At 36.4% G+C, this 14,626-nt stretch overlaps 2 protein-coding genes across 2 annotated transcripts in view; one reads left to right on the top strand and one right to left on the bottom strand.

Annotated features, from left to right (window-relative positions):
- The window catches only part of LOC105211162 (uncharacterized), a 271,702-nt gene that overhangs the window by 46,195 nt on the left and 210,881 nt on the right, over window positions 1-14,626 (top strand). The gene's annotated exons all lie outside the window — the stretch shown is intronic.
- On the bottom strand, window positions 8,095-12,247 carry Cyp28d1_1 (probable cytochrome P450 28d1). Its single transcript, XM_029039569.2, has 8 exons — window positions 11,914-12,247; window positions 11,722-11,860; window positions 11,551-11,658; window positions 11,106-11,210; window positions 10,638-11,048; window positions 10,455-10,578; window positions 10,109-10,378; window positions 8,095-8,813 (listed from the first exon to the last, which is right to left on the bottom strand). Exons 1-8 carry the CDS (start codon window positions 12,108-12,110, stop codon window positions 8,644-8,646), a joined length of 1,524 nt encoding a protein of 507 aa, XP_028895402.2. The 5' UTR covers window positions 12,111-12,247; the 3' UTR covers window positions 8,095-8,643.

Consider the following 14,626-nt stretch of genomic DNA (forward strand, 5'->3'; position numbering starts at 1 on the left):
TTTGCTTATGAATATTTTTTTACCGAAAATACATGTAAATTTCTCAGATATTTTAAAGAACTTCAGAGAGATGTGTTTTCTTCTAATAAGGCCACTCCGTGGGATTAATACCACATAAATCGATTAATAGGCTTATCTTAGCAAAATTTAGTGAGTGTATAATTTTGTATATGATGTAGCTTCGTGGTGAAAATGAGTGAAATCAGAATCAGGCCCTCATAATATTAGGATGGCAAATATTCCGCTTTTTTGATCTTTATTCAAGCTTTATAAACAGTGTTACAGTGATCAGATTTAGTACAAATATTCCGTTTCGTTCTATAATCTGTTTCTAACTAGACGGCAACTTCATTATACCAACTCGTAGAAGCCCCTTCCTTATTTGTTAAGAACTCGGACAGCCACTTTTCACACGCCTCTTTTGAGTTCAACTTTCCACCACCAAGGGCATTTGCCATGGACTTGAACAAGTGGTAATGATTTGGCGCTATATACGCTTCAGATCCCGGCTTGGCAACTGTTTGGGACGAGTCGCCAATCACCATCCGCTTAAAAATGGGTCGAGTTCGTTCCGTTTCAGCAGCATATCGCAGGCGTTGATGCGGTCCAGAAGGTTTTTTTGCGTCAAATCACGCGACACCCAAACATCAAGTTTTTTTGTGTATCTAGCCTTCTGCAGATGGTTTCAAATGGTTTGGTGACAAACTCCCATCTCCTGGGTGATGTCACGAGATGCCACATGCCGGTCTAACTCGATGTTTTCCATGATTTGATCGGTATTCGTCGTCACAGGTCTTTTGCCGGCTGCCTTATCCATGGTGTCGAAACCATTCCTCTGCAATTCGAAGTGATAGAGTACTATCCTCCAAAACACCATTAATCTCACGGAACGTTACTCTAGCGGATTTGCTGTTATTAATATTTCTTGTTTTGCTGATTTTAATTAACCCACTCACACTAAACATATTCACGCTCGAAGCGCCATGTCACTTCCGGGTTTAAACATGAACTACTCAAAATACATTTTTGCTTACATACAAGATTCAGTACAAAACTATGTATTTAGTTACAAAAGCTACACGTGTTGTAAGCCACCAGCACAACCATTGAAATACTGTCTTAATAGAAAATACGGTTAGTACATATTCGCAGCTTATTGAAAATACGCATTTAAATCGTTGAATGAAATTCAATATACGCGAGAGAGTCTTATTCATTGGAAATCACCCGCCTCATTTGTTCGCTGGTAATAAAATGTTTACCAAATACCAATAAATTGCAGCTGCTTGGCGACCAATAGTGCGTGTGCGCCAACACAATTCGACGATACGCAGTGTATGTAACGGTATTTCATTATCAATACAAGAAGTTTTCAATGTTGTATGTATATATATACATATGTATAGGTATCAATCAGGTACTTTGGCCGTCAAGTTCCTAGCGCTACTCCCACTACAACTACGTCTTCCGCTCTTTTACTTTCCAACATTTCGCCATTTTCATTTTCATTGCTGGGCAGCTCCTCAATCTCAATCTCATTGTTAGCCCAGTTTGTTGGCTTCAATAGCGACACAGTCGCTTCCTGTAGCCACTTCATAGTTGGCTGCTGTGGCTGTTGCTGCTGCTTCTTCCTCTTGATTTGCTACTTCTTTTCTTATGCTCTGTTGTTTCTTTTTGCTTTACCGTAATTCAGCTAGAGCTTGAGGGCATTTTCTTTCGACTCATTACTATACACCCGTCTACAGTTATCTATCCATCCATCCATCCAGCCATGTATCTATGTATGTCATCCGGCCACTCACCGCTCGAGTGAAAAAGTTTTTCTTTCATTTACAAAGTCTTCGAAATAGGATTCACACACACACACATGCATTAGACTCACATACTATATTGCGCACATGTGCTTTTAAAAGTTTATATGTGTCCATGTGTGTGTGTGATGAATGAATTGATTGAAAGTGTGGCAAATATGTGGTCGCAGCTGTTTGGCTTCTGTTTGATAGTTGCTTTTTCTACTACTTCTTCTTCTTCTTATACATCTTTCTCCATTATACCTATACTATGTTGCTATTGTTGTTGCTGTTGTGTGTGTGTGTGTGTGACAAGGGTCGTCAAACGGTGTTGCCGAGATCAAATGATGTTGTGAACTACTTTATTGATTGAAGTTGCAGACATAGTTGAGGTTTCTCTGTCGCGTGCATGTGGGTGCCAACACTTGTGCCAACAGTTGTGCCTGTATGTGTGCCTCTGTGTGGGTTTGAGTTGATTTAATTCTCACTTTTCGTAATTTTTAACAAACATTGCAAAATTGAATTTGGTCCGCTGTGCTGTTACACATTTGAGTGTTCAATCGCATACTATACTAGTATAGAAATAGTTGTTTGTGCACAGTTATCAGCAATGGCGCTAACACAGCAAATTTAAACGAAATGGAAGCAAATAATTTTGTTATTTTACAACAGCACTCACTATTCATTGATCGATTTTGTAGTGGGAGCGGCGCATGCTTGTGTGTGGTGAGCACATCTCCAAGCTATTTCTATTAGCGTTTGATATTAGACTTGTAATTATATTTTTACAGTTATTATATTAGGTCTGTGAGTGGAAGTATAAAATTGTAGAAATTGCATTTAAGAGCTGTTTATTGATACTATGAGTGAATATGTTAACTTAAGAAGTATCCGTAAATTATATTTAAGTTCTTCTGAAGTCAACTATTTAACTTTTCTTAGTTTACTAACGGTATATATAATATTTAACAATCTGATTTTTATTAGACATTGTACTGTAGATTAACTTTATGACCTACCGGTTCCTTGAATATGCTCTCAACATGCAATTATGAACAACAGTGGCACCTACTATTGCATCTGAAAAAACTGTCTTTCAAGAGATTCTAATTGTGGCCCACGCCTACAAAAAAAAAATTTGGTATAAAGGTTCGCACTAGGTAGAAGCATATCTGGGTGTAATTATTTCTGAAAAGTGGGCGTGGCCTCGCCTACGTTTTTTGTGAATATCTCGGAAACCAATAATACTACATATAAAAACCAAACGTTATCACTCAGATTAAAAAAAATGGGCGTGCCGTCGCCCACTTATGGATGATTTCAATGAAATTCGGTACATAATACTTTCTGGACACCCTGATGACACGGATGGAAAATGAGGTTCATTCGGTTATCCCATATATGTTTCATTTCCGGTCCCTGTAACATGATTACCCCATATCCGGTCTCCTCATATTCCACCCCGTTTCTCCATTTCCATTCCGGTAACATCATTTGCGATTATCCCATATCCGGGACAGGTAACATTATTTCCGGTTCCGGTTATTTCATACCCGGTTCCGTTGATATGTGTTCCTGTAACATCATACCCCGTTACACCACATCCGGTTCCGTTAACATAGGTTCTTGCACACATCATACCGGATTATCCATATCCGCTTACCCCAGCCTCATATCCGGTTCCGTTTGCCCCACATCCGGTTCCGGTAACATAATTTCTGGATCCGTCACCATCATACCTAGTTTGTCCCACCCTATATCCGGTTCCGGTTCCGGTTCCGATTGCTCTATTACCGGTTCTGACAACATCGGTTCCCGCAACAGCATATGCGGATTCCGGGTGCGCCATATCCATGTCATATGAAAGTGAATTTTCCTCACAATAACATCAGCGTTTTTTTTTTTTTTATTTAAAGTAAATGTCTTAAAAATTAACAGCTGTGTCTTTTTGAATATAATGTTCGGTAACACACAATTTTTTTTACTTTTCAATATTTTTATGATATACATTTTGTTTTTAAGTAAACTTTTTTAACTATTATTACATAATGTTTCACTACGATTTTTATACTCTGGTACAAGTGAAGGAAAAATTGAAAGAAACTATAACTTTTCCAGGCCCGATATCGGACGTAAACAACTCAGTGCCTAAATGTATTTTTTCACCGAAAATATCGGAAAATCTCTCAGATATTTTTATGTAATTCAGAGGAAATTATTTTCTTCTAATAGTGTGTCTCTGTTCCAAAAATTACTAAAATCGGATCATAACGAGTTGATAGTCATTGGCTGGTTAAAAACGCAGTAGCAGTAACGTGTCTACTACTGTCGTGGGAAGGGATGATGTGCTTTACTTTGTTTTGGAGTTCCAATAAAGAATTACAGCGATTCCAGATACTCCACCTGCTGAAACTTACAAGCTACTATATAACAATTATTATATTATTTCGATTTATCCAAGACCAGGACGAGCTGTGTGAGACTCAATGCTGTCAGTTTCATATTTTTTGGATGTAATTCCAGTTTCTGAACTTAAAAAGCGCTGGTTAAATTCGATGCTGTCTTAACTTTTCGGAATGTTAATATAGTTAATTCTCTCAGGAGCTACTGCATTTTGCTTACTCAGAGCAGAAATATCTTTTAGTTTTAAACCAATATACAAGAAGAAGAAAATAGTATTTCATTTGCCAGCGTTTGGTTTGATAACTTAAACAGAATGAACTATATTGTAGAATTAAAGTACTCGCACAACTTCAATCGATTAAATCTTTTGACTCGCCTAAACCATCCAACATCTTCGGGACACAACCCAACTTGACATAAAATGAAAAGCAAATTCCCTCACCGATGTAACCAACTACACTTCTAATACGAATTATCCGCTATATCCGGCATTGCGACCACTTAGTCGGCATGCACCGGCTGAGCTTAGCATTAAAACCGATCACCGTGTCTCTATGCCGCTGCTGCTGCAACATGGACACTTCAGTTACACAATCATTTGCCAACTCGTCTAGTGCCACAATGCGTGGCTTGTTTGCTTTACGAGTGAAGCGACTCAAAAAAACAAAAAAAAAAAAAATGGATCAAATGAAACGTAACGAAAAAAGGAAGCATATTTTTAATATGGCAGCACTGCGCTGCCGGTGTTGTTGTTGGAAAATGTCGAAAAAGGTTACACAAAAGTGGCGAGAAAAATCTCAAGCAGCTTGCCAGTGCTTCACACTTTATGTTGCGGTACTTATGCTAGCGCTCATCCCTCGCCTCGCCTCGCCATGTCATGTTGCATCACTCGGCAAGTCGATTTTATTTCCGTTTATCGTTACCGTTACGTTTTCTTTATTTTCTTGTGTTTGTGTGCTAGAATTTTGCCCTTTTTTTGAGCGCGTATCTCTTAATTTTTTTTATATTTTTCTTCTGGCACTCTCCACTTTTGCTTCCATACGCCTTTGTTCCATTTTACTTACCACAACCGTACTTTTTTCGTACGTTTTATTTCGCCTGCTGTATGTATGTACGTTCGCCAGCGAGTGAGTGTCGTTACACTTTTATGCGGAAAGGAAATTGACTTCATTTTTGTAAGTATCTTTCGGAGGGATAATTGCGCTGCACTCAAATGTGCTTCTCCTTGCTGCCTTCCTTCGCTTGTACTGGTACCTTTTCCCTTCCCTTCCTCGGTCGTAGTTGTACCTTTTTCCACTTTTTAGTTCTTTTCTTCGCGCGTTCTTTTTTCCAGATTTTTTGCCAATTACAAACTAAGCCATGCCTGTGTCTAAGCAGGTCAGCAGCACAGCGGGATTTATCAGCGCTGAAATGGTCCATGTCATTTCAAGGATTGCTGCTGCACGTTGGCTTGGTGGTTCAGTACTTCTGACGAGGCCAATGTGCTGGCCATATCTACGAGTATGCCAAATGACTTAGGCGCAGTCGGTGGGTGGTCGACCGAAATAGCGGATTGTTTGTAGAGATGTTTTTTCTTATTTTTGTTTTTTCATCAAATTGTGTGCTCTTTTTATGACCGAGTAGTACATTTTTCGATCATATCGCACTGCGTTCGGAGCCATACGGCCGGCTGTACTTAACACAGTTTGTTGTAGTTATTATTGCGCGGCTTTTTTTTCGGCCATATGTCATTCGTGCTGCCATATTTGTCTGCGTGGCGTAGCAGGTACTCGCGCTAAACAAGCTGCCTAACAATGTGGATTGTTGAATTCTGTGTGTCCTATCTTGATTTCCCATCAAATTGCTGGCACTTAATTTAATGAATTGTTGCTATTCGCCGCCCACTCTAACCGCAATGTAGCGCCCAAATGCCGCGGCAGCTTTGCGAAATACAACAAGCGATATTACATTGTACAGTACAACAACAACAGTGTTTATTGTATACATGCAGTTTGTAGTTGCTTTATGCGAGCGTGTGTGTGTGTTTGTGTTTACTTTGTATTGTGCAAATTTGTTTGTGACACAATTCATGTTGATTACATGCATAATACAACAACAACAGCAGCAACACATACAAGCATACATACATCCCAGTACAGGGTGGTCCATACTGTAGTTTGTTTCTTATACTTATTACTAGCCAAATGGACCAACATCGATCCGCTCTTCTCATATTTATTTAAGAAAGACGATTTTACTTGCCTCTGCCATCCTCACAGTAATACTATTCTAGACGGTAATTTCATAATACCCGCTCATAGAAGTCCCCCTCCTTATTTGCGAAGAACTCGGGCAGCCACTTTTCACAAACCTCTTTTGAGTTCAACTTTACATCACCAAGGACGTTCGCCGTGGATCCGAGCTCCCGTAGCTTCTGACGAGTTAACAACGAAGTGTGTGGGCGTTGTCCTGGTGAAAAACTACACCCTTCCTGTTGGCCAATTCTGTACGCTTCTGGTCGATCGCCTGCTTCAAGCGTTCCAGTTGTTCGCAGTAGATGATAAAATTAAGCGTCTGGCCATATAGGGGCAGCTCATAGTGGATAATTCCCTTCCAATCTCACCAAACACACAGCAAAGTCTTCCTGGCAGTCAGTCCCGGCTTGACCACTGTTTGAGACGATTCACCGGCCTACGACCACGACCGTTTGCGCTTGATATTGTCATATGTGATCCATTTTTCGTCGCCAGTCACCATCCGCTTCAAAAATGGGTTCGTTCGCGTTGATTCGGTCCAGAAGATTCAAGTCAAATTTTAGGTGATCCTGGAGTTTAAATGATCGTTTCTAGCATCATTACGTGGAGATCGCACTGAATCCAAAGATCGTCTGAATTCATATCTAAGTTGACAAAAATGGTTTCTCAAACATTACTTTCGAAGAAAATTGTCTCCGAAATACTAAAGATTCGAATGCTTCAGATATATCTGTAATCTTTTCGGATACTTCAGATTCTCTTCGAAGTAATAATAAAAAAATAAAACACCTTAAGCTTAACAACAATTCTGATTCTCCCCAAAGTTCTTCAAGTCTCAAGTAATGTCTTTGGATCGTAGGTAGTTCTTGAACAAACACCTTACCTATCACCCTTTATATACAATTTATATGCTTATAGGCACCTAAATATTCCCTAACAACGGTGTTTATGTAATTTATATGTGCTTGTTATTGTTGCTGCTGTGGCTGCTGCTGCTGTGCCATCAAACTAGCTACTTAAGACTCTCACTGCTGTTGATGTAGTAAAATTAGCAATAAAATGCGCCAAAGTATCGTTAAATGCGTATTCGAACTAACAATGACAGCTGTCCACAATAGCGTCGATTAATGTAATGAAAATGGCATAATTAAGATGTTTATGCTATTTTGTGCTAAGCTAATTGGACGAGTTGATTCGCACTAAGACACTAAGTGAGGCAAAATCCGTGTTGAAGTGACATTTTTAGAGCAGATTTCATCTTTATAGTTTTTTAAAAGACGAATGTAGTAGACTTAAAGATATATGACTTCCTAGCGGGTTAGCTGTCAAATTGAATATATGTTTTTGACATTTGTGTTCGGTAGATTTAGGCAATGTTCTAAGAAATAGTTGTTAATTGGTGATGTTAATCGATTATGAGTTCTCTACTCTAAGTTCATAAGTATTTTCTTTGTGATCCATACTAAGGAGTCTTTTGGTATTACAATGGACCGCCGCTTTTAGCTTTCTAGGTGGGTCCATCGCACCATCATTCGAACCTAATCTTACTTACTCTTTACAATTTTTAAATCATTTCATTAAAGCTGTCCGTTAAGTTAACGTCAGTTGCTTGCTATGGTATCGAAAGCAGTCATAAAATAGTTAAGGAAAAATTCAAACCGTTTAAATTCATATTAACAGAGTTTTCAAAACTTTAATCTCGTATTAAATTCCTTAATTAAACTCTATTTACAAGTGCCACTCAATTTAATATCAACATTTTGTATTTTACTTCACATTTTCATTACTCTCCATTGCTGTATCATTCCAGCTATCAATTGCAAGGCAATGTTGTGGGAAAAATTGTTATATAATGCACATTTTATTTGATATTTTGTGTTTTGCAATGGCTGTTTGAGCCTACACATTGTTATGTTGCCAATTATAGCTGTCCAGCCGCCTGTCTGGCTGTTGTGGCGCATGTGGCAAGTATCGCGCGCCGGCAGCTTGGCTCCACTTAATATGACAGCAATTAATACGCAGTCATTCTTATAGCAATTGTCATTATGTTAACTGACAAATAAGTGTCTACTTGGCGACTCTGGGGGTTAAGAGAGGCGTGTTAGTGAAGGTTAGTTAGTATAAGGAGCTATTAGATCATTTTTAGTTTACATGAGTTATGTGAAGAACCTTAGTTTAAATTAATATAATATTATTAATTTTATTTGTTAATTTAACTATGCATTAATTGACTCAAAATCGAGCCAAACTCCACCTTCCAAGCTTCCAAAAAAGCTATCTTTAGTTAAGGTATTGTCCGAGCGTGTTTTGGGATTGGGTTTGATTACGAAATTCCTTACGACCTCGGCAATTGCTGCTTTACTTTGAGTGAGCGCAAATCGCATGCCTGAATAAAAGAGATTAAAAATATTATTATTAATAAAAATATTATCTTCTATAATATAAAAATGAATCGCAAAATGTGTTGCTAAGCGCATAACTCGAGAAACGCTGAACCGATTTAGCAAATTCTTTGTTTAGAATGTTTTTAGAGGTACCGGGATGGTTCTTACGGAGAAAAATAAGAAAAATTGCCTGAAAAAGTCTTAAATCCCCAGTTTTCTAATCACCCATACAAACAATTTATGCCGTTAGTCTTGAAAAAAGTGTGGTAGATAACAAGTAGATGATTTATTTGAATCGACAACAAATTATAAAAAAAAAACAAACAAAAAATAATAATATTTTGAAAGTTGTCATTGTTGCTTTGTTAAAATATTTTTATCATTGTTCAATTGTCGATAGCCCAAAACAATCTGTAACAAGTAGGGAAAGGTAACCGAACATTTTATACTTTCGTAATTTATTGATGTAATTTTATTACACATAATTTGAAATAACGTCCAATAGAATAACGAAAATCAGCATATAGATATCAGTATAGTACATGAGGGGTGAGGTAATTTCGGAACCGATTTCACTCATTTTCAACGCCCAGTTATAATGGGAATAGGCGCAACTTGGTACCTGTTAGTAGGCAGACAAAGGGCAATTCGGCCTTGAAATTACTCCTAAATTGCAAATCAACGAAGCACCAGTCTGCAAAATCGCCAAAAAAGAGCTATAAAGAAGATTTTCCAGATGTTCAAGTCGCTGGAGGTACTGCACAGGACTTTAAAAGATTTACGCGACAACGAAAATATTTTTGGTGAAGCCATGATTCTGTTGGCAGGTGATTTTCGCCAGACTATTCTTGTTTCTTTATTAATAATCATTATTATTTACTACGGTTCAAATAAACGTAAACTTATTAGAGGAGAATGTACAAATATGTACTTTATGTTTTATGGAGTTGGACCCTCCGTCCTAAACTAACAGACTGACTGTTTCAGATCTGGTTATGCCTTAAGGTTCTCTCTATTTTCTCTTCTTTTCCTCTCTCTTTCTAACTAAATATTAGCATTCGCTATAGCCAAGCGCCTTTCAACTACACTCACTCCTTCTATTTCATTAATTCTCTTCCTTTCTCCCTCTATCTATCTCACTATGCGGTTTTGTGGCTGGTAAAGTACGAAGGTTTAACTTTTGAAATGAAAAAAAAAAATCTCATGAAATCAATTAGCCTTTATCGTTTGATCGTAGACCTGTTGAACCTTCCACTTCTCAATTTATATAAATAATTTTATAATTACTACCACTTACCTAAGCAAACGCGTGGTCCATCACCAAAAGCTAGGAGCACACCTCTATCGCGATAGCTTTTTAAGCCACCATTTTCGGGTAGAAAGCGTTCTGGTTTAAATAACTCCGGTTCTTCGTAAATACACTCATCATGATGCAATGAATGAGCGGGTATCATGATGACATCATTCTTTTGCAACTTCAAAATACTGCCATTCTTATTAACCAGCTCACAAGAATTCGTGCAGAGCTTTTTGTTAAAGAGTATTGGCGAGAAGATTCGTAAGGCCTCTATGAAAAAGAAAATGTATAATAAAGAAAAAAATATTAGATATTTAAGTTAGAGTCCAAAATACTTTATACAGACCATGTAAACAAGCATCTAAGTATGGCAAATCAGAGAGCACTTCGAAGCTCAAGTTACGATGCTCGTCCAGATGCTCTGTAATCTCTTGACGTAATTGACGCTGTTTGTCTTGGTGGCGTGCGAGCTGAAAGAACAGAGTCGAGTATTATTTCCATGGGAAATCATATACTAGAACCATCTTACCAACAACAAGCAATGCGTTATAGCCGTAGCTGTCGTTAAGAAGCCATCGGTCATATAGGACATTACATGCGACGTTATCTCAGGCGTTGAGATATTACGTTTTTGCTGCAGTTGTAACATATAATTGATAAAATCTACTCTATCCACATTTTGTTTACGTCGCAAATCTAAAGTTCGCTGCATTAAATCAATAAAGAACTCTTCAACGTCTTTGGGAAAGAAACGCATTTTGTAGAAATTCCGCACGGCAGGTATGAATCCGGTCAGCAGTTGATAAACACGAAAAATATATGTTTGGTTGAAAATTTTCTTCGTATTGGCATAGATTGGTGATGATTCATCGTTAAAACTGTTGGCACGTATGCCCAATATACATTCGCTCACCACCTCAGATGTGTAGCGTAAGAAGAGCTGGAATCGAAAAAGCCGTTAGGTATAACAAATGTATAATTTCTATCTTGAGCTTACCTCTGATGCGTCTAAACCTTCCGTGGCGCTTCTCTTAGTTTGCTCCTTGATATAGTGTATAAGTCGTTGACACACCTCCAAGGTTATCGGATAGACGGCCTTTATCTGAAAGGGTTAATGTAAAGTCCTGGGCTATAACTCTTTTTGGATTATAAATAATAAATATTAAAAAGGGCATTCCAAAAAAATCCCAAAAGCCTAAGAGGCAGTGAAGAAATGTGGGAAGTTTTGGGTTCGGACTTTTTTGAACAATTATAAATCTAAGATAGAGAGGATTTAGAGAGAGGAAGCTCTAAAAAAAGACGAAGGCAGATCAACGTAGACGAAGTTTCTTATTATAGAACTGGTATAAATTAGATGCGGTTATCCGAGTTGTGTATATTGGAAGCTAAATAGAGTCTAGAAGACGTATGTATTCGAAGTCCTATAAACACTAACTACTCACTCTATTTGGTGTCATAGCGGGTATGATTTCCATTCTGCGCTCTTTCCATTTATTGCCAGTTAATACAAACGGGTTATTAGCCAAAATGAAGTCACTCTTTTCATCCACCTAGTAGGAATACAAAAAGACTATAAACGAAATAGATCAAATATTAGTCAGTTGAATACAAACTGTTTGTGAAATTTCGTTGTCATGGAAATTTTGAAAATCCTTTACGAAAATTTGTTGCACCAAAGCAGAATCTATCACAAGCAATTTCGGAGTGCGCATCATTAAAACACCAACAAAATTCTCAGCATCCTTATAAGCTCTAAAGAAATGAAGATCATATATCTAGATATATGTAATCAATCAACAACCCACCTGTAAATATCATCGATATCATAAGCTATATTCCGTTGATGCGAGAATGTGCTGGGAAACGAGCCCACTAGTGTAAATGATTTCGCTTGTTTTATGCCACGCCGCTCCCAGTAATGTAGATTCCATGTTAGAAAACAGTATATGAGGCCAGCTATAACACCCGCTAATATGAGGGTTATCAGCCAAGTCTCAAGCATGGCTTTTCAAGTTCAACAATATACTTTTAATTAGAATATGAATGAACGCAATTATTATGCACACCTAGAGATGCGGAAGTGTTTTTTCGCCTAACAACTCGAAGCACTCGCTTGTGGGTCGCTTTATACACTGAATTGTGCGGTTTGCATTCAACATGATTTCCAGTTTACATTTTAAATTGCTGCTGCTTCTTTGCGTTATGCATTTAATAAAAAATAAATTATTCATAACTTTTGCTCTAATATATGGGTATATGTATTAGGGTGGGCCTAAAGATCGGTGGAAATATTTTTTTTTTTTTATTTTGTACAAATATATTTTCCTTAATTATTTGAACTCTCCTGTTCATCTGAATGAAAGTTTCAGTGGCTATTGATAATTTTTATACAGAAAATCAGAAATCAGAAAGTGGCCAGAAAATTAAAAAGTTTTATTTAAAAACGGTAAAAAATTCCATATATTCACGGCCATAAAAAATCCGGAAATCTAAATTTGGCAGCACTGGAAAAATGGCAATACGATATATGAGAGAAAGGAAGAAAAAATATAATTCCATAATCTCATCAATGCTTTAAGGGGTTACATGGGTTTCGTGGATTCAAAAAATCTTTGTTTTTTTTTTTTGTTTTTTGCTTATTAATTTCTACAACATCTTAAGAATATTATCAAGTCGTTCCGAATAATAGTTTCGGAGATACAGTCTTTGGATGGTGTGCCCTCCAAGTCAGGTATTATTGTTACTCAAGACTTTAAACACATTTTTCTCGAAATAGTGTTTTCAAAGTCGGTTATCAAATGTTCCTGAAAACTACTCCACCGATCTTGATGAAATTTTGCACAGGTGTGTTAATTTAAATGATCCTGTCACGAGTTATGCTGACAACGCGGACACACCTTTTTTCGAGGGGTCACCGCAAATGACGTCGCAATGGAGGAGTTTAAGGAGTTAAAATTTCAGAAATTATTCTTTAAATATGATTCTATAAAACAGAAGCAAATAAATAAATAATTTTTTACATAGAAACAAAAATATTGAAAATAGGCTTTTTTTTACCCGACAAAAGCCTTAAATTACAAATTTTTGTATAAGCGAACACATCTCAAATATAGCGACCAGGGAATTGGACAATCCAAGACGACTATAGCGTTATTTAGATTAACTACTTGACTGATGAGATCTCAATAGTTTTCAATAAAGAGTAAATCTAAAAAAATTGCTCTTGTAAATGAGAATAATATCAACAACAACAGTTTGGTGAGGGATTTACTTTTAAAATTAATGGTTTTTGCAAGGTACCGCCTCTAGAGGTACACATGTTCTATGATTGATATAATGCTCAGTTATGAGATAATACAATTTAAGTCCGTAATAATTTCCTGTACGATTTCACCTGGTTCTTACTTTTTGCCAATTTTTTCACCACCCTAATAATTTGTATGCAGATCATGCTCTGCCGAGTCAACACAATTATTTATTTTTGTTGTTATTTATTATTCTCATAGACAGTGCTTGCCGACTTGATCAATATCAATTCAATTTCTAAATTATATTATACTAATTTACATTTTAAAGTCAGTCTTACATACTCGAGTCCTCTGCGAATACGTTTTCAATGTCATTACATATACTCATACTCATTTTTTGAGATTTTAAATTTAATAAAATAAACAAACAAGACAAATATACGAGTATTGTGAGTATTGTAGACTGTAAATTTTGAGTTATGTGGCTTCATGCATACACACACACCCGCTCGTTGATTTCTTTGCGGCTGCTTAGGTTTGTCTCATTCATTGCGTTTGTTTTGTTGCATAAGCCTCAACTGTCAGAACTTGTATGTATTATTCACATGCTTTTGTGTTGTTTACACTTTTGTGTATGGTTTTTTTCTCTGCTTTTGTTTTTTTTTTGTATTTTCACATTTTTTGATTTCTGCTGTCGCAATTCTGAATTGTACTCACTTAGCGCAATTCACTCTCAAGTCTGAGTGTGTACCGGTGCATGAGTGTGAGTGCAAGTGCACACACTTGAAACCGATGACGGTGTCTAAATCGCATTGGCGCCGTGCCGTTGCGTAGGTACGGTGGACAGGTGTTGATAAAAAAATTTGGTGAATAAAAAAATGTTTTTTTGAAAGGCTGATATAATTTGAAATATTTTTGTATTTTTACTAAAAATTTAAATTTTTTTTAATTTTTTTTTAATAAAAAAATAGATAAAAATATTTTTCTTATGATTTAAAAAAAAAAAATATTTTCTTTATGATTTTTTTTACAAACAAGTTTTTTTCTGATTTTTTTATAAAAAATATTTTATTTTAATGATTTTTTTTATACATTTTTTTTTGATTTTTTTTTAATAAAAAATATTTTTAACGTCTTTTTTAATATCTATTAATATTATTAACGCATATTTTGTATTTTAAATTAAAATATTTTATCAACTACTTTATTTATAAAAAAATATTTTTTTTTTTTAAATTATAAAAAAAATATTTTTTATAAAAAGAAATAT

This window comes from Zeugodacus cucurbitae, chromosome 4, assembly GCF_028554725.1.
Source record: "Zeugodacus cucurbitae isolate PBARC_wt_2022May chromosome 4, idZeuCucr1.2, whole genome shotgun sequence".
Lineage (NCBI taxonomy): Eukaryota > Metazoa > Arthropoda > Insecta > Diptera > Tephritidae > Zeugodacus > Zeugodacus cucurbitae.